The sequence below is a fragment of the Tympanuchus pallidicinctus genome, unplaced genomic scaffold (assembly GCF_026119805.1).
Source record: "Tympanuchus pallidicinctus isolate F22 unplaced genomic scaffold, pur_lepc_1.0 scaffold15, whole genome shotgun sequence".
NCBI lineage: Eukaryota > Metazoa > Chordata > Aves > Galliformes > Phasianidae > Tympanuchus > Tympanuchus pallidicinctus.
Genome location: NW_026294669.1, coordinates 13,620,025 through 13,645,150, shown reverse-complemented (window position 1 = coordinate 13,645,150; position 25,126 = coordinate 13,620,025). Strand labels below are relative to the sequence as shown.

The 25,126-nt window shown below is 43.9% G+C and overlaps 1 protein-coding gene across 1 annotated transcript in view; it reads left to right on the top strand.

The window, feature by feature from the left end:
* Window positions 1-10,838, top strand: part of MARCHF4 (membrane associated ring-CH-type finger 4) — an 80,443-nt gene extending 69,605 nt beyond the window's left edge. The window contains exon 4 of the mRNA XM_052676523.1: window positions 10,477-10,838. Within this exon, the coding sequence (XP_052532483.1) occupies window positions 10,477-10,838 (362 nt within the window). The remainder of the gene's footprint in view (window positions 1-10,476) is intronic.
* The last annotated feature ends 14,288 nt before the right edge of the window (window positions 10,839-25,126 follow it).

Sequence of the window (25,126 nt, the reverse complement as noted above, 5' to 3'; positions counted from 1 at the left end):
CCTTTAGAGAAATATCCCAGGAATATCTGAGGATATAACATGATTACAAAAGTAGCACCTTAGTCAAAGTGGTATTAGTTATAGGATAGGGAGGTTTAGAACCCTCACCAGGAGGGCTGACTGCTGTGGCAACAGAAGAAATGTCCACCTCCATGGACTTCTGTCAGAGAACATCCTGAAGATGTAAAGGAGACCCATAGAGTCACCAGTCCTTTTAAAGAACCAATAGCATCTGCCATGCACACAACTGGTGCCATGTACCTCTTGTGCACAATGTCCTATCAAGGTGTGGGGTGCTACTGTCCTCTCCATTGTAAATGTGGGGAGAAAAACCACGCCAAAAGGATTCATACAATCCTCACTATGAAGCAAGGAGGAGAATCTTGAAGAGAGCAAGGGGGTATATGGGCAATGCCTTTAAGCCCTATAATTGCAGTTACAGGTAGACTTACAAGTGAGGAATAGTGGAGGCGTATGATTCAGAACTAAGAGCATTCTGCTTGTGGAGTTCCACTCCTTATTTATTTATTTGCCTTTTCCAAGAACAGTCTCCATTTTTTTGCTGCCTGTATAGCTAGAGACTGCCCTTTAATCTTCTGCTTTATCGTGTGCTACGAATTAAATACCACAGGAGTACAAGGGCCCTTAAGGGCACAACATCCATTTTGCTGTAGCTGTCCACAGCCAGCTGAGCTTGCAGGAGTGCTTTTGTTTATGGCTTGACTGTTTCCTGAGCGAGGATTACTTAGAGGTTTATTTTACTCGTTTTTGCTGATAATTCTTGTTTTGTTTATTTGTTCAGGTTTTGAGGGAGGGAGTGCAAGTGGGCAGGGTGGGAGAAAGTTGTGGCTGGTAGATTGTATATGTGGAGCTGAAAATACTTTGGCATTTCTAGAGTGATGGCACTGCTCTGTGTGGTTCCCAGGGCCAGCCCAGCTCCTCTATCACAAGTGGCATCCTGCAGACAACTGATGTTGTTTTCCCAGGGCAAACAAACCATGTAGGAGTGCTAAATGGAAAGGAATTTCCTATCCCTCGGACACTTGATATCACCTTCTTCCATTTCCTTATTTGGGGCCTTACTAGCTCAGCCCAACAGGGCTATGCCCATGTGTTGTGGAGGTACACATGGCTGGGCAGAGGACTTGACTGCAGATGGAGGCAGCAGCTCTCAGAGAAGCTGGCTTCTGCCTGGTAGCCATAAAAGCTCTACATTGCACCTATACCATATTGACCCCACTCCCATCAGCCCTATGACAGAAAGTCTCTACCCATCCTCTCCACTCATCCCAGTGGATAAAGTGATCCACCTCCTACCAGTGCCATACCAACTGTAGTGACCTTATGAGACACTGGCACATTGATCCCTCTTCCAGCCAGCAGGAATCCTGCTGAGTCCGAAGGTGAGTGTTAATGGCTGTGCAGAGCTTGGGACATAGCTCAGATGGGGCTCCTGCTCCTGTTGCTCTGCCAGATGGAGCAGAGGAGGGAAGCAGAAGAGCTCCTGCTACCACTGCATGGGATTGTGGCCCACCTAGGGCTGAGGAAGCGTTAAGGCAGAGCTGTCCTTCAAGCCCAGCTTGCATGAGAGGAGCCAAGCTGTACTAAGCCAAAGTTTGCTGGTTTATCAGCAGCAGAGGGCCTGGGGGCCTGCTTATGCTGTTAATGATCTGAAAGGGAATAGTCCACACCTTCATGAAGTACCTCACCAAGAGAGCTGGGAGCAGCTTGTCTGTATACATTGGAGGGGCTCATCTTCAGTTTTGCCAGAGTCGTGGCCTGTGTGACCTGAGGAGAGCTAAGCATGAGACAGGTGTGAAAGCTGCCTGTCAGTGCAGTCCCGTTACAGAAAATACACCTAAGGGTGATGGGGAGAAGAAAGTGGTTTGTCTTCCCCAGACCCATGGGCTCCATGATGGCACATATCACTCACTGATCCAAAGGTCATGCTGGACCAGGCTCTGAGTGCCCTGATGCAGCTGTAGTTGTCCCTGTGCACTGCAGGGGTGTTGAATTAGATGGCCTTTAAAGGTCCCTTCCAACTTAAACAATTCTGTGATCAACAGCAGTGAACAAGGCCCAGCCACACAGCCATCCCAGTTCTGCTTGGCCAAATTACATCTCAGCCTTGCACATATTTAATCATCTCTCGAGGTATTAAAAAATGTGCATGGAGAATGATTGATAAGAAAATGCCTGATTATAATCAGCTAATTATTTTTGTCCATATGCTAAGCATTCACTCGAGCTCTAATCTTTATGACTAAGTTTTCAGTGTATGCTGTGTATCTTTCAATGCCGGACATTTCCCAGCTTGCACAGCCTCCTTGTATCAGCATTCAGGGCAGACCTTTGCCAGATATCCTGTGGACTAAAAGCATTCTGCTCACTGCTCTGATGCCTCGCAACAATTAGAGATGTCTTAAGGATGGTGTGGAGGTCCCAGGTCATCCATTACCCTCATGTATGCAGGGTAGATTTCCACTAAGCACTGGAAACATGGTGTAGAAAAAAAATTATGTTTTGGAAAACAGAGATGAGGTTTAGGAAGGAGTCTATCCTTCATATTTGAGTTTTCCTGAGAGCAAAGAATCCCTGAAAATCTGAACGTAGCAGTAGTTTGTACGAAAAGGGAGTGTGTGATGAAAGCATTCCTGAACTCAAGAAATATATGATGTGAGGATAATGGACTCCAGAAAAGCAGCAGCAGCAGCAGCCTCAGGGGAGCAGAGCAGGGAGTAACTCTTGGGAAGAGAATCAGAAGGATAAAAGAGCTGCGAACAGCTCGCGATTGCCAAAAGGGATGATACTAAAGGCACAACAGCAAACTGTGCCTGTGCAGGGGAAGGCTCAGAAGCGTGGGAAGAGAGCACTGAGGCTGCATCAGGAGCTCTTTGAGGACCCAAAATCAGAAGCTGCAATCACAAAAAGGCAGAAAGAAGAGCCTGCAACTAATGACAGGTCTCCAGGAATCACACAGGCAAAGGGACCAGTCAGACCCAAGCCCCAGGATGACCATATAGGGAGAGAGAAGGCAACAACAAATGGGTCCGTAAGGTTATGTTAAAGCAAGTGTAAGAGCTCAAATAATACTTGATGGGGGAGGAAAAAAAAAAAAAAGGCCAAACATTAAATGTTGCCTTTGTTTCAGTCTTCAAAACTTAACTAAAATAATTTTAATGAGGAGAAAGGAGCCCAGGGCAGAATCAGAAAAGAACAGACTTGAAAATATTTAGACAAGTTAGCTGTGTCCTTGTCAGCACATTTTAATGAACTTCAGAGGAAGCCGCAGGAGCAATCCCTGACCCATGAGCATTGTATCATCACGAACTCAGGGAGGACACAGGAGGTGCCAGGCAGCTGGGGAAATGCAGGCAGAGTACCTGGCTTTGAATATAATCTCTGTCATTGCAGAAGGTTTGAACGGCAGATCAAGGAAATGAAGGGCAAAGGAGTTTAACAGATTCATAGAAAGATACTAGAAAAAAATAATTAACTGACCAATTGAGGAGCATGAGAGTATAACCACCTCTAATTTGGGAGGGTCACTATCCTAGTGGCTGAGGAGGAAGCAGTCAGTGTGACATCCCATGGCTTGAGCAATGCTTTTGAAGCTTTGCCTTCAGGTTCCCCTAAAGAAAACAGTGAAATGTGGTTTAAATTATGTAACTACAAGGCAGATGTACAAACAACTGAAAAACTGCTTTCATAGTTGTTGTCAGTGGTGTAATGGAAACACATTTCAAGTAGGAATGTTTTGGACTCTGCTCTCTTCATTATTTCTATTAATTGCTTTGATAATGAAACAGGAAGTGCTATTATAAAATCTGCAGATGACACCCAACTTGGAAAGGCCACAAGCACTCTGGAGAATCAGATCAGACTTTGAAATGATCTTGACAAACTGGAGAGATCAACAAGATGGAATTCAATAAAAAGAAGTGCAAAGTGCTATTCTTGGGAAGGAGAAAACAAAACCCTTAACAAAAGCTGGGCCAGGCAGTCACAGTACCAGAGACAGTGATGCTGTGACCACATATCAGCATGTTTCATCACGGTACTGCAAGGAGGGCAGCATTATAGTTCTGTCTCTGCACCTCTGCTCTGGGGATTGCACTCATTGGGACCTTGCAGAAAGAGGGTGTCAAATTGAAGAGATTCTGGGGATGATGAACAGGTGTGAGGGGAAGGAGAGAATTTCCTGATTCCCCACTTGATAGTCACTTCTTCCCTCCCCAGTCAGTCCAAGTGTAGTATCTGCACTGATGCCATGGCATTACTTTCAGATATAAATCTACCTATTCCCTGGTTCATCCACTTCACTAGTGCCTGTTGAGCAATTCTACAGCCTTGAGTCTTGGCTCTGGAGGATTTAAAGATGTTGTGTTGTTTAAAGAACTTGTCAGATTCAGCTAGAAGAGACCTTGAGGAGGTGCCAGATACCAGATGCCCCTATCCCAGCCCATATTTCCAAGGAAAGGTCTCTCTGGCTTTTTTTTTTTTCCCCTCAAGTTTATCACCAAGGACTCTCTTGTATCACTGATGAGGGTAACCTTTCCCATGGCAGGGAGTTGGAACTGAATAATCTTTAAGATCCCTTCCAGCCTCAGCTTGGTGACTCATCTCTCGTGTATTGTGAGATATGAGGTCGACATGAGCAGAGATTCATGGTTATTTCTAAAGTATCTTTTAGAATGGAGCAATCTCAGAGAGACTATGAGAATTTGGGGTGTGTAGGGTTAGCTTACCTGAGCAAAAGCAGAGCTCAGAGCAGAAGTCAGTACATTTCAGTGTAGTGCACTAGAAACCTATGGTCTGTTGTGATAGGACAAGGGAAAATGGTTTCAAACTAAAATAGGGGAGATTTAGGCTGGATATAAGGAAGAAGTTTTCACAAGAATGTTGGTGAGGCACTGGCACAGGTTGTCCAGGGGTGTCCCTGGAGACACTCAAGGTCAGGCTAGAGAGGCTCTGAGCAATTGATGGAGATGTAGGTGTCCCTGTTCACTGCAGGGAGTGAGACCCGATGGCCTTTAAGGGTCCCTTCCCACTCAAATGATTCTATGATTCTAAAGAGACCTCTCCCTGCTATCTTGTACTGTCCTGGCTTCTTGTACTGATGGCTGCTGGGGAGGTGGGAGGCTGTGACAGGCAGACCTCTTCTCTGAACTAGTACAGCCACTTTTCTGCTATTAGATTAAGATAAAAGGAGGGTAAGGATGAAGCATACAGGATGAGATTAATGCAAGAAAATAACTGAAGTGGGCAAATTTGAAATTGCCACAAAAGATGAAAGAATTCACAGGAAGGGAAAGAAGGCTATGTGTATGCAATTATGTCAATAGGGGGAAAGTCCAGCAATGAAAGCCATATCTCCCAGGAGGATTGCTTGGCCTTGGCCTGAGCCATCACTACTGGGGATACAGATATTTAACTTTGATCACAGCTGCCATAATCTTCCCCTGACACTCAGCAAGGAAAGCGTCAGAAACAGGCAAAAGCATGGCAGCTGTATGGCTGAGGTGAAACTGCACTTGGAAAGGAAACGGAACGGTGGAAGAGCTGCTGAAGGTGGAAACAAGAGATGACAGCTCAGATTACAGGGCAAGGGCTTTATGAGAAGCAGGACAGAGTAACTGGCTAGGACAGATTGTGATTTTTGTTCCTGTAGATAATGTGAGTGACAGCACAAGGGCAAACTACCACTCACTGTCAGCAAAGGTCTTGTTTTCATGGTTTCTTTAGTGGCAAATGGGAGAAAAAGTTTCTGCCCCAAGAATTTACCTGTCTGTTTCAAGAAAATGCATGGCAAGTGTTGGAATGAGGGGAAGATTAATTAGAGGCTGGAGGTCCTGGAGAAAAGATCGCTTGGTGGTAGAGCTGACAGTGTGAACAAGGTGACTGCTTGTCATTTCTGGGAAACTGCTGCTCCAAAGTTGCTGTAAATTGAAGACTTGCAGCCTCTTGGGTTAATCTCAGAGGATGCTGGTACCTTAGCTGATCCCCTCTTGCCAATCTGGAGGCTCAAATTTGTGTTCTTTAATATTTTTTTTTTGCCCATGCTCTGCCAACAGCCATTCTGGCTACTGAGGGTCTCTCTTGAGCTCTCACAGGCTCAACAGTGGCAATGCACCTCTGTTCCAACTAAACCCAGGGCAGCTATTGCAAGGCTCAGAGAAGCCCTACAGTGATATCAGTCTTATCTCTGGGCCATCACCCTTGGTCATGCTCTTCTTTCCAATTCCTGCATCTTAGGTGTGAAGAAGCTCAGGCATAGCTGTGCAAATCAGTAGAACGTGGAACTGGAACTGCTTTCAGCAGTGCTAGCTCTGTTGCAGACTGCAGCTTGATCATCTGGAAAAGAAATTGCACAAATGTCTTTGTTCTAGAAAGAGAATGAGAATGAGTTTGGTGGATAGATGGAAGAGCTAGATCCTTCCCAGACTCAACAGTTGTCAGCTTGCTTTCTCAGCTGCTTGGGTCATGTGTATGCAACTGCACTCGCACAATCTTTGCCTGCCCAACTTCAAATGATTTTTCTGGCTAGACACTACACAGCTCCTCAGAGCTGCCCATGATCTGACTCTGCATGGACTCATGCAGAGTAATAAAGTCATAACAGAAGGAGCAAGAAAGTCTGATGTATAAGAGAGTGAATATAGCAAAAAGAGATAAATATAGTATCCTTTGTGTACTGTCGAGTTTAGCATGTTTTAAGCATGACCAGAGCTCAGTCTGGCTTTTTATTATGCCTCCATCATGGAAACAAACAGACATAAGAGTTAAATCATATAAGCAAGACAAGCATATATGGTAAGTTCCCTGAGTATTTCCCCTGACATTCAACCATTTTCAGTTCAAGAATCTGCTCTGATACTGGTCCAGTCAGGTCTCTGCATGAGTAAACAAAATGAGAAGGACTCATCTTCTTACGTTCTCTAGGAGCCTCATTTCACCAGCACTGCAAAAAGGAATTTCATGGACCTGGCAACAATCTGGAGCAATGCAGATTTGTGTGAAACTCACACAGATTTTACTTCTGAAGAGGATGTCTTTCACATAGGATATGTTGAGAACAGATTTTGTGGAGCAGAAGAGGGAAGGATAAACTTGGGAGGAGTGGAAAAGGATTAGGCCACTACTGGAATCCATCTGAAATTCTCATAGAGATATTTCTGAGTTGAAGGGAGAGAAGTTCACAAAGAGAGGAGTTCGCACCAAATTGCTATCTTCCCCACATATAGAGGATTTGGCTTACGGAATAATTGCTTCCAGCTGGATGCTTGCAGTTGAACACAGTTCTTCGTGAAGGATTTTCCACTTTTCTCTGGCCTTTAATTGCAAAGATTCAGCTCTCTTAACCAGAATGAATCTCAAGGGAGGAGTATTTCTGGAAGGGGGTACACACAGCTGAACGTAGGAATTCCAAACCTAATTTAACTCAGGCAGACCAAATTTGTTTCAAGTGTTAAGCATCCTGCAAGATGATATGAAGTGATGGACTCTTGCTTAATCTTGGCATTCTCTGTTGCAAATGAATCACTGTTACTTCCGCCTCCCTGCCCACCCCTCTGCTTGGTTCTTTTTTAATTTTACAGCTTCCTGAGCTTGACACTGGGAAATCAATAAGTAATTTAGAGCCCCGCAAATACAGAGGAAAACAAGTTATTTTGTAGTTTCATAAATATTTGGAAACCAAAATTATCTAAGAAAACAGGTGCTCAGTTGACTCAGCAACCCATCCATCAGCATCACACAGCTAATTGCATAAGATCATAAACATTTATAATTAGAAGGCAAACAAACAAGAATTTTATAAACAGCCCTCTTGAATCAGCCTGCGCATTAAATATTTGTGATAAGGTAATTAAGAATAGATTTACAGTCCTGGCTCAGTGTTTAATACTTTGGAGAATGGATTTGATTCTATGGAGGATGTTCTACAGCCAAGGAGAAAATATTTGATTTTGGTTCTTTTATCCAAGGCTTAAAGTGGTCTCAGAGAAATATTGGCTCTGTCATTGATCAGAGTGGAATTTCATTCATTACACATCAGACAGCTCATTTAAATATGTGTCTAATGTCCCTTGTCATGGACCAATCCACTTTAGCCCTGCTTCAAAGCTGTCTCCTTGGATGGAGCTGCAGGCTTTCCCTAAGTCCTGCTTTTTATGGTTATGCTTTGATCAGAAGATGTCAGAATTCTCAACCATGTTCCAAACTAGACAGGAAAAAACCACTTTTTTTTGTTTTGTTTTGTTATGACATCATATTGTTTCATTTTGAAAAGCTGGCATCATTACAGGATTATACCTGTGCAATCTCAGTGGTTTATGAGAACCAGAATAAGGATCTCACCCATATTTTTAGCCCATTTTACTTCCCATCTATTTTCCATGTCCCAAAATAGCTAGATTTGAATACTTAAATTAACTCATGTAATTACTTCTACAGCCAGTAAACAAGCTCAGCACTACATTAAGATGAATGTGAGTCCCCCTGAAGCTAATTTGTGATCAAGTCAGTAGGGCTTCTAGTTGTGTTTAGAATCAGAAGGGCTAGAAACTCAGACAGCAGTAAACCTAGAATTTAAAGTTTGTAAAGTCAGATGCATGCCCTGAGAAATTAGATATCTCCACACCATTGGTGGGTCAAAGGGAGGTCAGCCCTAAGGGTAGGATGACATTCTGATATGTTGGGTTTTTTTGTATGGAACTGGTTTACTTAGTAGTTGGCTGTCATCAGAAGCAGTCCAGGAAAGCTGGATGGAGGGTAATGCCCCAACATTCAATTCATCAGAGATAACAGTAAACCACTTACTGTATCCTGTTGTGAACATCGTCACCCCTGAGTGAACAAGGCAGCCTCTTCATTTTGATATGGTTTTGCTTCTTACATCTTGTAGGTCTTTTGTTCTTTGCTCTCGTAATTGAACTCCTGGAACAGGTAGGCAAAAGAACTGCTCTTAATACAAACATTTCTGGTAATGTTGATGGTGACCAAGAATAGTGAAGCCATCACTGTTGTGAAGAATGAAGTTATGCATCTGCTAACTCAACTAGTACGTGCCCTACCTGCTGGTAAAAAGTGCCACAGTTACACAAGGGCACCTTCCTATCAGACAGATTGCTGCAAATCAAGGACACAGAGACCTTCTCACATTGCATAAATCCCAATCTCCAGTAAAGCTTATTAACTGTATTACAGTGCATCATCTAAGCCAGTCTACATGGGAAGCTTCGTTCAGCCTCAGTGGGTAAGAACAACACCGTTGTAGGCACTACTGCTTGCATTGCATTCAAAGGGTATAGTCAAAGCTTGGTCACTTGAATGGTATCAATGCTTAATAGTCACATAATGTCATCTGCCTCTGTCAGCCTAACCACTTCTGGCATTATCTCATCCTTCCAGCCCTCTAGTTGTGGGGAGGATGGCAGAGCTCTGGGAGATGAGCTAACTCCTAGTGGAAGGGTCTGAGCAGCTCACTCTCTTTCAAACGCAGAGAAATCAAGTGTCCTAAAGCCCACTTGCCATCCCCCAGATATCAGTTCTATCAGGTGCATACAGGTGGGTAACAGGACATATGCATTCCCTGCATACTCACAGCAGAAACTACGTAAGCTCTTTTTTTCCAAGTGTGTTGTTTTCTCCCCTTGGAAGTGATGAGGTCTGACAAGGTACCTGCTTTGCCAGTGAGCAAACATTTGCCGAGAAGGACAAACCATTCACAGGTATAGCCAGCTCCTTCTTATTTTTGACTGCTGTCCCTGGCCTCTGTGCGCATATCTGCTCCGCTGCAGTGTGTGTGGGGAGATGTGCTCTGAGTTTGCAGTGACGTTGGTGCAGTAGACGTCACCAGCACGTCAGCTGCAGTTACTTACCCTCCAAACACACAGTGAATCATGCCTATGCAGCATGCAAAACCAGCTCGGTGATAGATAAACCTCAGGCATTTATTGGTAAACAGATACTGTTCTGCTGTAAGAGCATAACTCACTCCGCTGCATTTAAGACCTGTTTATTGATTGCTGAGATGAAGTTGTAATCCTTTTAATTCAGGGGGAAAGGGATCCAGCAGAGCAGAAGCAGAAGGAGAAATGGTTTCAAACTGAAAGAGAGGAGATTTAGACTGCATATGAGAGAAAAAATTTTTGCAATAAGGGAGGTGAAGCACTGGCACAGGTTGCCCAGAGATGTGGTGGAAGCCCCATCCCTGCAGACACTCAAGGTCAGGATGGAGGGGCTCTGAGCACTGGTGGGGCTGTAGGCGTGCCTGTTCACTGCAGGGGGTTGGACCAGATGGCCTGTAAGGGTCCCTTCCATGGACTCTGTGATCCCCTGATATATCACTGAATAAGCTGAGGGAGAGCTGAGCAGAACAGCCAGCTGGAGGGCGCGATGCTGGGGTGATGAAGATGATGGTTCTTCTAAAGTTTATCTCTACTTTATGTTTAATTCTTTCCCCCTTCCCTCCAGGTCTAATAATACACGAAGGGCCCTCAGTTTACCGGATTTTTAAACGGTGGCAGGCGGTCAATCAGCAGTGGAAAGTGCTGAACTATGACAAAACAAAGGACATGGAGGAACAAAAAACAGGGACCAGGACAAATCAGCGTCCCTCCTCCCAAACCACCCACTCGTCCTCCACTGGTGGTACAGCCACTAACTCCGCTCCGGCCGACAGCGGGGCCCGGGCCGCCGGCCATGCCACAGGCACCCTCTCTGACCACCACTGTGCTTACACCATCCTGCATATACTCAGCCACCTGAGGCCTCACGAACAGAGGAGTCAGTCTAGTAGTAACAGAGAGCTCGTCATGAGGGTCACGACGGTCTGAGCCGAGGAATTCAGGAGGCCTTAACGCAGAGCGGAGGAGACGCAGAACTCGTAACGCAGAGGAGCATGGTGTGCCTTTTTCTTTCTCTTCCCTTTTATTCTTTTCTTTTCTTCTTCTTCTGTTCCTTCTTTTCTTTTTTTTTCGGTAACTGCACAAGATATAAGAGGCGGCACCTGGCCAGCTGAGGAGAAAGCAGGTGGAGGGAGAGCTGCACACTCATGCTAAAGAGGTTAATGTTTTCCAGCCAGTTTAAAAAAAAAAAAAGGGAAAAAAACAAAACAAAACAAAACAAAAACAACCACACAAATCACAAAAAGAAAAAAAAAAAACAACAAAACAAGTGCAATACAGACTAAAAACTGAGTAGGCAGAGTTCTGGGGAAGCAGAGGAACAGACGGTTTAGCATGTCTTACAAATCCTATTACCTGGAATAGGTGATGCTCTGTACACACCCACCCTACACACACACACGCACGCAAGTGTGAGATTTATATAAACCAGGAAGGGAATTAAATATTTGGAGTATTTTATTTTTTTTTTCCCAGACTGTGATTAACCAGGGCTATGAGTCGTTTTGTTCATGAGTCATTCTGGAACCTTGTTCGATTTACCATAGGATATCTGAAGTGAAATGGCTGGGGATTTTTCAGTAGTGATTTATGGGAAAAAAAAAAACCCAAACACAACAACAACTGACCGTTGAATCATCTCGCCAAGAAAATGCAACAAAGCCCAGGCGTCCCCAAATTTCACCAAAACAAAAATTGTGATTTTTCATAATGTTCCTGACAAAGGGTTTGTGAGGGTGGAGTTGGGAGGGAGGGGAGGGAGGGCATTCCATGACCTTTATTCAACGTATAGGCATTTTTGGCGAATTTTGTACAAATGCTCCGCAGGTGTTTCAAGCACAAGTACTGGTATGATTTATGCCTTCATAACCCCAAATCCAGCATCCAGATCTTTCCCATTCACGCATCATTTTTCCATGCAGGCATCCCAGGTTAATTTCCTTTCATTTTACTCCAGTCACAGAAAGCTGATCCATCTCTGTGGGTTTCTGGTACTTTGCTGATTCACGTACTCATACACTTGAGAAATATGTGGGTTTTGGTTTTTTTTCTGTGTCTTTACCCCTGCTGCTCAATATGTAACAGTCTCAGTCTTATAGGCTGAACCTTTCACATCCAGTTTGTTTGTTACAGAGTCTATTCCATTCAGTAGTTCAACAGAGAGTTAGTCTGAAGAGGGAGCACAGTTGCTGATCAAATATATAATACTTCTAATAAGTCTCCTTCTCTAGGATATATCCATGAAGGTACTTGTTGCTCTTCAGGAACGTTCTCTTTCAGTGCACAATGGCTGAATCATTTGTGGATATTAAAGGGACACTGTCAAGTACTCTTTAAATAGTTTTTAGAGTTTGGGCTTTTTTTACTCTCCATTGTTTGTAATATTCTCTTACAATCTTGGAAATAAAATTTCTTTCCCTACTGATATCGTTCTTTTCCATTTGGCATGTAGTGTTTTCTCTATTCACCTCATTGCTTTTACCATCCTTGTCCTTCTCCACCTTTCATCTGCAACAGGAAGAGATCCATGTTTCCAATTTCCTGCTCACTGTCCTCGCTCCATGGAGTGTATCTCCCAGCTCTCTGAGGCTAAGCTCTTTTGCTGATGCAGCTGCCACAAAGCAAGCATCAGAGTAGAAAGCCTAAAAACAGAGAGATTGGCTCACTGAGGAGCAGCAGCTCAGGAGTCCAAAAACAATGAGCCTGCAGTGATCAAGCCTGAACTCAGCCCTCCCAAAAATTGCTGTGACTTCAGCCAAATCATGCCCATTCTGCAGATGTGCTGAGAAGCAGTGTGCAGTGGCTGTATCCGACTGCCTGCTGTCATTGCACCAACACCTCCCACAGCTTCTAATGGAGCTGTGGCAAATGCAAGCCACAAGCCCCCTCAGCAGCAAGGCTGTTATAGGTTGAATGTTTCTGCACTGGGGGACGTGTCAAATTTAGCCCCCATGTTTGAACTACCAGCCATTCTGTAATGCTAGAGATGGAGGATAGAGTCTTAAGGCAGGGTCATGTTTTTCATCCAGATTACTTGACAGTGTCCCTTTGAATATCAGAAGGCAACAGAACAGGTACTGCTCTAGCAGAGAATCTGGGAGGTGAAACACCAGCCAAGAAAGCTGACATGATGAAGACAGACATGAACAGCATGCTTTCTGAGGCCACTGTACCTATATCTGACCAATCTTATTATCCACCAAAGAGTGCTTTTGGCTGAGGTGAGGGAAAGGACATTAGTGGGAAGAAGGAGAGGAACAGGTGATTCTCATCATCTCTAAAAGCAGCTACACCAGAATAACAGTATTGCAGTGAACAGACTCTGAAAGAAGTACTTCTGACCCACAGTAGAGATGAACTTGGTTAAAAAAAAAGCAAACTCAGCAGCCTCACCCCCACGCTCGTCTTGGAAGCTGCTCATTCCAAGAGATGGGTAATGGTGATGGTTTTGGGGAGGGGAAGGCGTATGCCAATGAACAGAAGGCTATCAGACAACATGTTGTTTCCCCCCCGTCCTCCCCTTATTTAAAATGGAGAATTCCAATTCCTTTAATTTGGCAAAAGGCTAAAAACTTACCAGGTCAGAAGCACAATTTGCCGTGCGAGAGTGGTGTGACAGCGATCCGAGCACACAGGACTCTGCGTTACTCTCACTCCAGCTCTGCCACCGACTCTGTAGCCTTGGGCTGTTTGGCTCAGTCCCCCATCCACACAGAGGGGGAATAACAATACGTACCTACCTCACAGGGGTGTTGTGAGAATCCACGTTGGTAAAGCCTGCTGAAGTGCCACAGGGAGTCGCGAGGTGTGTGGTGGGGGTGAGCAGCGCTGCCTGTTTGCTGGTTACAGTCCGAAGTGCTCAGCAGGAGAACCACAGGCCCTCTCCTGCTTGGAGATCCGCCTCAATCTGAAGCAGAGGGTGTCCTCTGAGTGCCCTCTCCTCCATTGCATGACATTTTAAACAGCTGTGAGGTGCAGGGTAGTGACCGACATGAAGTCCTACTTGACCAGGGATTTGCTACAACCTTTTCTATATCTGTGGGGTTTGTTGGTTTGGTTTTTCCATATATTGTGCTTAGAAATAAACTTTCCACTTAGGGCTGGCGGTTCGGGGTCTCTTCTGTTGCATGGCAATGTATACAAGTCTTATTGTCTGTCTTACTGTGCAAATGATCCCGCAGCCCAATTTCAAAGATGGGTATGGTCTGAGCCTTTTCCTAGTGGCATAAGACTCAAAAGCCTGTCTAGATTGTTTAATATTTAAACACCACTATGAACTTGTCAATTGTATGTGTTCTGTGCAATACAAAGCATGTCATTACCCGGCTTGATGGGCAAAAGGAAGGTCAAAACTTGTTCAAAGAGCTTCATACACATGCCAGCTTGGAGCCAAAGGGCTGCCACCAGCAAAGCAAACTCGGTGAAGCCATTGGAAATTATTTTCAGAACAGCTTATTCCAAAACAAGGTAATTCCGAGTTTATGAACTTCGAGGCTGCCGGCCCGAGAGAACAAGTGCATATTTAGTGGCATATTTAGTGTGGGGCTTGGGGTTTGGGATTTTCTCTTTTCTTTCCTCCCCAAAGTATTGATGGCAGAAATACTGATGAGGGTCTCTTCCTTTCATAGCACAGTTCTCTCGACTCCCACAACCTTCTCGTGCCATCCTGTTTATGCTACTATGCAGGATTTTAAAATGTGCAAATAGAGATAGTACACTCCTGAGACATGCAAAACGCATTGTGTACTGGAGCCAGACCTATGTTACAGAAGGCTTCTCTTTTTTCCGTGCATCTTTTCTCCAGTTGTCTGCTGGGTTCCTAAAGAAACGTTATCTGTATTTTCTTACAGAGCAACCACATCAGCTCCATCAACAAAGTTTGCTGAATTTGGCAGCTGTTTCTCCCACTGGAGAAAAATTCCAGGTCTTATCACTGTGGACACCCCCCAGTTCTTGGGCTTTGTGGTCCTCCAGTGCTGTCTGGTGGTGGTGAAGGTGGGGGACTGTGTTCACACATCATCAAAAACTATGTGTGTGGTCCTGCTCATTCTTGTGATTTCTGCTAGTTCCCCGATTTTAATCAGTTTTGACAGGTTTTTCTGGTAATGCTTTTCTGATTTTATGGTTTTCAAAGGTGCTTTGCTCTGTGTCAGTTGTCACTGCTATTCTCGCCTACTACATTAACGCTGGCCTCTTGCTTCCACAGCTCTTCCGTTTGTGCCATTCACTTTCTTGCTAAACATCCACTGCCAAATTCAGATTCTTATCATCTGTGCCTGTAATGGCTCAAACACATGGACCAAGGTGATCAGAAAACATTAAGACTATACCAATAGTCAGATTCTGTCAAAGCCAGCTGGTCCTCTTCAATGTATACTTGCCAATCTCAGAGCCTGCTGTTAACTGGTTGCCACAGAAGACTATAATACTATCAAAACTCTTATGCTCAGTTAACACTTGGTTTCTGATTTCAAATGTCAGAAATAATGAGATGTTTCCTGAGTAAATCAGATGTGCTCCCTGATGTTGTTTCCCAAGCAAGGTGCTGAAGAAGTTCACATCCTACCTTACCTTGACGGGTGACCCAAGGAAAGAGCAAGTCAGCTACAGAGATTTGAGTCCCTGGACGCTGGCATTTTTAGTTGGGGAGACAGGTAAATACTGCTCATGTCTGCCAATTCCATAACAGCACTCAAAGCCCTTGCATCTGGCAGCAGTAAAACATCTGAGCCAAGACCTGTAGATGATGGACAATTCTGAAAACCTTCCAGTTTGGAAGACCATCCCCTGCCCAAATCCAGTGGCCAGTCATTCGAACTGCTTCTCTTTGTTTTCCTCTAAAGAAAAATGTTTACTCTGATTAAACATCAGCTACTCATTGGTGTGGGAGCAACCATCTTCCAACCTGTGGCTTGTCTACCAGGACTCCTGCACATCTCCTTGTGAGACTTCAAGCAAGAAGACCTACTCCTTTCCCTTGCTGTCAGTCAAGGACTGAGAGGCAAAATTGCTGCAGTAATTGATGCGAGTCAGCAGTACAATTGCCTTAGGATATCCTAACCTCCTCCTCCTCATTCTTGTGCTAACAGATTCCTCATCCTCTTTGCCACCCCTAACCTCCAACACTGCAGATCTCCTGAACAGACACTGGCACAGAATTCCTCACTGTCCAGTTTCAGTCTTGCTACATCCTTCATGTATTCAGATAGGCAAATTCATGTCATTGACAGGTAATGACATATTTAAATCCCAAGAGAAAAAATAAGTGAAGGAACTCATTGCATTGACGTTCACCTCCCTTTCCACGTGAATGGGGGTATAGTGAAGATATCAATTGGCTTTCATGACAGCAGAGCTGATTAGCTCAAGGAAGATTTCCCTCAATAACACGAGTCTGACACGCTGACGTTACTGAAGGCACTTTGATCTCACATCTATCATCTTGGATGTAAGGAGAACTGAATCTGACACTTCTGTGCTGATGACACAAACATCAAAACTAACTTAGTTCATTATTCAAATTACCTCCAGGTCAGTGGGTGAATTTCTCCTTTGATGAAAGAATGATGTTTTCTCTTCCAGATTTGGAATCACAAGATAAAATATATGTACATATATACATATATATTTATAAACGTTCTCCTGCAAAAAAAAAAAAAAAAAAAAAAGAGAGAGGAAAACAAACAAACCTGAAAGAATGCATAATGGCATTGAATAAGTCTTGACAGGAGCTAGGGAGTTACTGTGTGGAAAGTACTAAATATGATTTGACTTCAGGCAAAGAGAAAACAGAAGAGTGAAATGCTTTTATGAGATCTTTGGCCTGCCTCTCTGGTTCATACTCATTACAGTATTAGCATTTAATTAATGCAGAAGTATGTGGAAAACAGACACTTAGCTCCAGCAATGGGAAACAGACTGAAGTCTCCTCAAACTTATCTGAGCCATACTCAAACAAGCACAATGATGCAAAAGCACAAGGACCTACCATCAAAAAACGTTTGAGAAGAGATGGATATTTAAACAAGGACAGGTACAATTTTCCAAGCCAAATTCTCCCTTGCTTACTTTCTATTATTATCTTTTTCTTTCCCCCCCCAAGCATCCTGGGTTTAAAAAAAAACAAAAATTAAAAAAAAAAAACCACAAACAAAACAACAACCAAGACTTAAACAATTAAATAACAGAAAAGAGCTTCTTAGTATTATGTATAAAGATATGGCTTTAACACACACAATTAGCTACAATTAATTCCTTGCTTGCTAAATGAAAGTCTAGGTGATTGGGTCTGCTCATTATAAAGAAGGAGCCTTCCTAGATTGCAGCCTTCTACAGAAAACTACAGATTACCTCTGCTTGAGCTAGCCAGCTTCTTGCACTTCTCTAAGGCAAGATGACATCCTGTTTGCTACCACATCACATCCGCACCACGTGAGCTGGTGACAGCAGGCTCAAATGTGAGATGAAGTTCAAGCATTTGTGCAATAACCAATGCCACCACTAGCAAGTGGTCAAGAAGAAAGCTTTTCCCAACAAGGAGAAGGCTGCTGTTAACAAGTCTCTGCGGGGCAGCAGGAGCATCTATCAGTTTGTAACAGCTTTGAAATCAGTAATCACAAGAACTGCAGCTGCCCTGTGTACCCCACTAGTGACTCACCTCATCCTTTCATAGTTCAGAATTGATGAGCAGACTAGCTCTGTCACCACCTTCCTTTCAACACTGCCATCCTTTAGCATCCAGCTAGCCACATTCCTCTGGAAATTTTTGCACTGCATGTTACAAAGTTTCAGTTTAGTCCTCTTTCCAAGAAGGACAGACAGATCTCTACCTAGTCCACCCTATCTTCTAACACAACTACAGATAAAAAAAAAAAAAAAAAATCTATGTACTCTGAACAGTTGATCTCATTACTCATGTTCCCTTTCTCTTTCACACCTTATTCCCTAATCTCTCTGCTTTTGCTTAGAAAGGGGTGATTCCTTGCTACAAAGAGGCACAGCATCTTTCTGAGATGGAAGTATGGGCAGCCCTTCTCCTCCTTCTAAGAGGCACACAAACCTTTCTCCACATCCATCTGGTCTTGCGTGGCCAGCAGAATCCTTATTCACAGCCTAGCTTCTTAATTCAGAAGAGCAAACACTTTCAAGCATTTCCTTCACTGCTACAGAGCCATGAGATAACGGCACTGGGAATCTTTCGTATCATAGCCTCAGGGTAACTAGAGTGGATGATGTACCTGAGCCCAACACACAGTGAAGGCAAAGTACTTGTAATTCAGAAGGTAGTAAAACTGGGTGAGGTTTGCCCAGATAGAGAGGAGAAAAAAATCTTTATCAGGTTCATATGGCAGCAAAACAAAACTGCCTTTTCCCTAGCGTTTTTAGCTTGTACACATCAGCTCTCCATTTTAAACAAACCTTCTGTAGGCAAAGCAGGCCCAGCTTGAGGAGAAAATCTTCCTCATAGCAGAAGCACAACCAGCCCATAGCTATGCATCAGCCCCTTCAGGACTTCTGCCCCAGTGAGGCTGAGAGTAAGAAGAGAGGTAACCAGTGGGGATGGCTACAACACTTCCCTTAACCTACATCCCCAATAGGCTTGGTCCCAGCAGGCTAATTCCACATCTCCTCACACGAGCCCCCCTTTGAAATCACTCCCAAGGACTATGGACTGATCCTTCATTACTACAGGGTCTGACCAGGAGAGAGAACAGCTTCTGCATGGATCTCCAAGATCTTGGAAGGGTCCTGAAATGGGCCTGGAACCAATCTGCACCCATTGAGGGATGAGATGATGGTATGTCCATGCAGAAATGCACTCTTGGAGACTTTCTACAGAGATATCTGTGGGGTAGGGGAGGGGGGAGGTGGGGGGGGGCTGGTTTTGTTCAGAGCAGGAAGCACGGGAGGAAAGAAGTTGCAATGTAAGAAAATCAGCCACAAGGGAGGGGTTGACTAAGAGGAATGACCATGTCAACTGTGTTACTGTCCCGTCATTCTCCTGAACCCAGAATGGAAACTTCCAAGTGCTCTTCATGAGCTTATGTTTATTAGAAAACTATTCCTGGGTGTTTAAGGTTGTTTTCTAATGAAAATATCCATAATAAAAAAAAAGAAAAAAAAAAAGCAAATGAAAGGCTCTTGTTAATTTTTTCCTCTCTTCTCTGTTAACCTGTATTGCACTGTGAAATTTACCTCCTCCTCATTTGTTTACTGCCATTCCTGGTCAATAAAATGTCTTTCTTTCTGGTCACAATCTGCACAGGGTGCATACAGTAAGCTTTCATCTCCTGCCTACACATCAGCAGTCAAGGCTTCACATAAAGAATGTGAAAAAAACCTGTGGCTTAGCACCACAGCACAGTGCCTTTGCACTGTGGCTCCACATTCATTTACGTCATTAAACAGCAAACATTGTTTACCAAACATTGCTAGAAGGTTCATGCATAGTGCCAGGGAGAAGTTCAACCACGGTAAGTACGTGCAGCGCTGAAAAACACGTTGCTATTTTTGGAGCACCCCCTCTGCTATCATGGTACATGACTCTATCATACACAAATTGCTGCGAGGGCTTCAAGACACAGAGACGGCTTAGAGCAAATATATGCTGAGAAAGTAAGGGTCAAGGAAGGTCTGCACAGGCTGTCCAGAGAAGCTGTGGATTCTTCATGCCTGGAGAAATTCAAGGCCAAGTTGGATAGGGCCCTAGGCAGCCTAATCTGATGAGTGGCAACCAGTCCATTGCAGGAGATTGGAACTGGATGATCTTTAAGGTCTCTTCCAAGATACGAAGCAACCATCAACATCATAGCAGGAAGGGATAGGTAAGGAGCTAGGCTATAGCTGCAGCTCCTCAACGGACTACTGCATACATGACAGCAAGAAGTACTTTTCCTGTTCTGAATGTCTTTCCTTGTTTTGGCAGTACCTACTAACTGCCTAAAACATCACTTCTACACAATGCATCCTGAAGTCCATTGCCACTAGCTGCACATTTCCCATGGCAGGAGGAAAGCATGGGCAATACTTTCGCAGCCAGACACAGGGCTCAGAAAAGACATGGGCACAAGGAACATTGAAAACGCTTCTGCTGAAGGGTCAGTGAGCCATGAGTGGACATGCAGCGATCCTCCTGTGGAGGCTGACAGACTTTATACCTCATCCTTCCCCTATCTGTTCCGAGGTCTATTCCAGTAAGTCTGTGATAAAACACAGACAGAGAGAAAAAGAAACAAAAGGAGAAAAAGAAATGGAAAATATGAGGATTTGACTGGAGAGAAACAGCTGTGCAAATCAGAAAATAGCAACATATGGAGGACTGAAAAGACAAGGAGAGGGAACTTGACAATGGGAGCAAGGACAGGGCTGAGAGAAGGGAAGAGTATGGTGTGGTGTGGTTAGTGGCACCTATTGATTAGTGAGCAGTAACATTCATAGTTTGGAGAAAATAGGGCATGGCAGGCCCTAGAAAATCCCTGAGGAAAGGAGGAAGGAACCGTGGAGCATCAGACAGCTTCACCAAGTCCTGTCCAGGCAACCTGTCTGTAAGTCCAGAATCAAAATAGGATATTTCACATATTGCAGCCTGGTTTGTTTTATGCTGTGCACACAGCTACAGTGCTACAAACCGTAACATGGCCTGCATCTGCTCAGACCAAAATTTCCTACACCAGCAAGCCAGGAATATGCCGAATTGTAGCAGCTGTAACACACTGGTCTTTGCCAACTCAGAAGAACTGGAATACTGAAATGCCAATTTGCTCTAAAGAGATAGAAGGTTGTCTGTAAAACAAGGAGGTTTGAGTGATTCTGCAGCCTGGATTCTCTCACACACAGGCAAGAGTGTTGCCAAAACATTGAGATCTGAGCTCAAACTGCAAAATTCACAGCAGAATTGGGAAAAAAAAATAAAAAAATTAAAAAAAAAATCACAGACTTGAGAGTAAAAAAAACTTCAGGTAAGGTGGTAGCAGGAAGAGGCTTTAACCATAGAGAATGTGAAACTACGTTAGTCTAAATGCAGATGAATATTTCACAACCTAACCTACAGTGAACAAAGGTATATGTGCAAGGGGGATATATTTGCAAGCAGCAGTGAGGCATTGGCACAGGCTGCCCAGAGAAGCCCCTTCTTTGCAGGTGCTCAAGGCCAGGTTTGATGGGGTCGTGGGCAGCCTGATCAAATGGGTGCCAAACAGCCCATTGCAGGGGCTTGGAACTGGATGATCTTTGAGGTCCCCTTCCAACCCATTCTATGATTCTACAATATTTACTTGAATATTAAAAAGAAAATCTAGTTTGAGAATTTCAAGTCTCCCAACCAGAAGTGATACAACAGCCTTCTGCTCGATGTCCAGAGGACAACAGACCTTGAAAAGGCTGGCAAGCAATTGTATCACTGAAGTTGCAGACATTTCTCACTGTAATTTAGAGCTATCGGGGCAGTGGTTTATTAACTTTGAAAGAGATCACCTAAGGGCCTGAAACAAACCTGGATGAAACCATTAGGATTCCTCCTCAGACTGCAGTGTTGCATTGAGTCAAGCACGTGCCCTCAGAGACACATTGTGCTCCCAAGTCCTCAGCACTCACATCTTCTGGTCTTACAGACCTCATGACTGATTAGCTGAAACACTGCATTCATTACCAGGATTGGTTACTTTCATATGTCTATAACCAAGCACGAGCCTCCCCAGAAACAGCCCCATGCTTCTGTACAAGGCACAGTCACTGAGCTGTAGGTCTTACAGACAGTAATTAATGTATTCCCCTTCCTCTCATTTTGAATTTGGCTGAGAGCGAGAAAAACTGATATTTGATACAAACAATACCCTGATTATTCAATACACTAAATAACAACGGGCATGTATAAACTCTCTTCTTTCTTCTTCGCTTCTTTTCCTTCTTCTCTTCCAATTCCCTGAGCCTTCTCTAGTTTGTGAATGTCATGAACTTCATTGTATCATGGAAGTCTTCACTGAATCTCAGAGGTTGGAATGGATCTCAAGAAATCATTAAGTCCAACCCCTCTGCTAAAGCAGGTACCCTACAAAATCTTGTCAGTCTCAGGTCCAAGCACAATGTCTCATTTTCAAGGTTACATGCAAAACAGAGGGAGGTGAAATCACTTCACCAGATTCCCACTTTCCCATACAGCCATGAAAGAAACCTAATCTGGGGTTGTTTCAGCCCACAGCACTGAGAGTGACCGAAGTTGCATCTGTCCTCAGCCTCCAGTAAACACCCTCATGAGATGAGCAATACTTGGGTCATATGCACATATTTCAGCCTACTTATTGAGATATTTAACCTGAGCATCTACGTCTCACCAAACTGTACATGTATAAAGGGCACTTGTCAAATTCTAAGCTGCCTTAGCAATCTTCAGAGAAAAATAGGTACCTCCAAGGAATTATTCATCCCAATTGTATTCAGCACCAAGCTGCCTACACAGTTGTCTAGTATGATTTGAGATGCTTGACTGGCCTCCAGTGTTTCAATTTTAAACTGACACCCATCCCTAAAGTTAGGAAGAAAGAACCCACCTCTTCTGAAAGGAGGAACGAGCAGTCAAACCAGGTGTCCTTCCCTTGACTTTACTGATCTTAGGAAATCAGTTCAGCTGTTAATCACACGAAGTAAGTCATGCTGAACTCAACAAGCAATCCCCAAAACACAGGTTCCTTCAATCATCTTATTGAAAAGGGGAGAAGGAAGGCTAAAGGATTCATGAGGTTCTCCTTCCATTTGCAGACTATAGCCATATAGCATTGTAGCCCTGCAATTAACTGTGCTAATGGCCTGCAGCTCGTTAAATATGGCTTGCAGCCAGCCTCCTGCTCTCAACTTTTGTTCTGTACTTGCAAAAAAGATGTTTGATTTCAGGGATTCTTTATAAAGCACAATCCCAAAAAGATGCTGTTCAACTTGTCCTAAAAATAAAAAATAAATAAAACTCTTGGCAAAAGTGATGGTCCTCAAATTACTGCTGCCTCCTAGAAATTTAGGCCTGGATTTCTAAACAAAAAGTGGAGAAGCAGCATTTTTCAAACAGCAAACTCTGCAATGCTGTGAATGAAATCTGGCAAGAAGCTGTTCTCTGAAAAGTTCTGTGGCTGTCACAATCTGTGACTCGTGATACTGCAGAGAGCTCTCATCATTACAGTGCATCTTGTGTCAAAAGCATCTTTTGGAGCTTTGGGGAATTGTTTGTTTGCTTGTTTGAAGGAAAAAAATCTTAACAAAAGAGAGGAGGGATGGCTGAGCTCTCAGGCAGAATAGGGAAAGAGCAGCCACCACAGTCCCATGAACTGGGCTCCCATGAAGCCTTTTTTCCAAGAGAGCCCCTGGAATAAAAAGATCCCTGGAAATGTTTAACTAAGGTATTTGCCTGCTTGTCAAGGCAAGCAAGAAGCATCTGAGGATAGAATGAGGTTGTAAAAGCACTTGGAAGGCTGAAAAAGAGCAGGGGTTCAACAAGCCAAAGTTATCCACACCCACAGTATATTCCGGAGCAGTGGACATGTGATAGAGAATTGCCCACACCCTAACACAACAAACAACAATTAGAGGAACTGACCTGGTAACAAGGGTCCTCTCAACAGGAAGAAAGGCCTTAAATAGGGACAGTCCGACACCCAGATGATAGCTCTTGGCTCACCACTCTCACCTACCCACACAGCAGGACTCCTCTCCCACCACTCGACCTTCAGCCTCAGCCTCCCATTCTGAAAAGGCAAAGATTTTCTGTTCTACAGAGCAGGCATCCCTATCTCCAATTAGCATCCCAACCCCACCTGCAAGTGGGCCATAGGGCCTGAACTCATAAACACTGACACCTGTGCTGGCACCACCCCTACACTTCATGTGGGCACATCTAAGGGGACCAGCGGTCCTGTTCCTTTTCCTACGATTGAACTTCTCATCTTAGGCTCAAATTACAGCCCAATGGGCATTTGAAATGTTCACAGTACTTCTCTAAGCACAGTATTTATAAGCATGTGTACAATAAAAATCCCATTGCTTTACCTCTCCAGAAAATAAAAATCTACTGTTGCCTTCGGCATCTATTTGCACACTTCTTCCACACTTTTCTCTGGGCTTGTGGTGGAATTTGCTGCTGCTACTGAGATGCATAAGATTATGCAACTGTCTAGCATTTTGATTTAATCAGCTAGGGGAAAAAACTGTTCCAAATTCTATTAATAACTAGCAGCCAGCTCCCTCCCTCCCCACATTCCCACAGAAGGAGATCACAGTCAGATCCCTGCAAACACAAACTACCAGCCTGACTGGATCAATACCATCCATGGATCCAATTCTGCACTGAATTCTGGGTAATTAATCTGCCAGGGGGAGAGAATCTTAATTAAGAAAAGCCAAGCTGTTCTTTTCCAAAACCTTTTGATTAATAAAGCTGCAGCATTGGTTTGGCTGAGGATTTTTGTCTAAATTCTCAGTTTTTCTGTTCTTACTAATTGGTTTTGAAAACAAGGGAGTGGGAGAATCTTCAAGCAGCAGAAATGTATATTATTCACTTTGGTTTCCTCACACCACACTAATGATGAACATTCTCATTATTCAGAATTATATCAGCACTGGGGAGAAGCTCCACATCTTGGATGGACAGCATCACTGAGGGGCTGCTCCATCCTCATGTAAAGGGCCCACAGCTGGGATAAGACTGGGACCTTTCCTCCCAGGAAGGGCATCCAGGACAAAAGGTTTTCCTCTTTTTTTCACATCTCTTTCAGGAAATCCTGGAAATACCTGGAAAAAGTTCATGAAGCAGCTGTCATTGGGAAGCCATCATAAATCCTCTCAGAAACATGTGGAGGTTTAGGAGTATGGGATATATTTCAGAGACAGTGAGGTTGGAGTTCTATGTTTTTTCTTCTTCAAATTCATCATTATATGATGCGTAGCAAATATCTATAGCAACACCTATCCCATCATGCTCAGGACCTTCTACTGGTGCTAATACTAACAGGTACAACCTCACGCAAGCCCAAATTCCTATTTTGTAGGGCAACAGAGGCCAAAGGGTACCACAGAGCAACTGCCTATTCCTTCTGGTCTGCATTTGCTCTTGAACCATGCTGGGTACTCTTTGGGCCAAAAATACATCAGAAACTATGTTAACAACTCAACACAACATCTCTGGGACTCTTTTCTGATATGGGCAGAGCCTGCGTAACTTAGCCTGATGGGAAACAAAC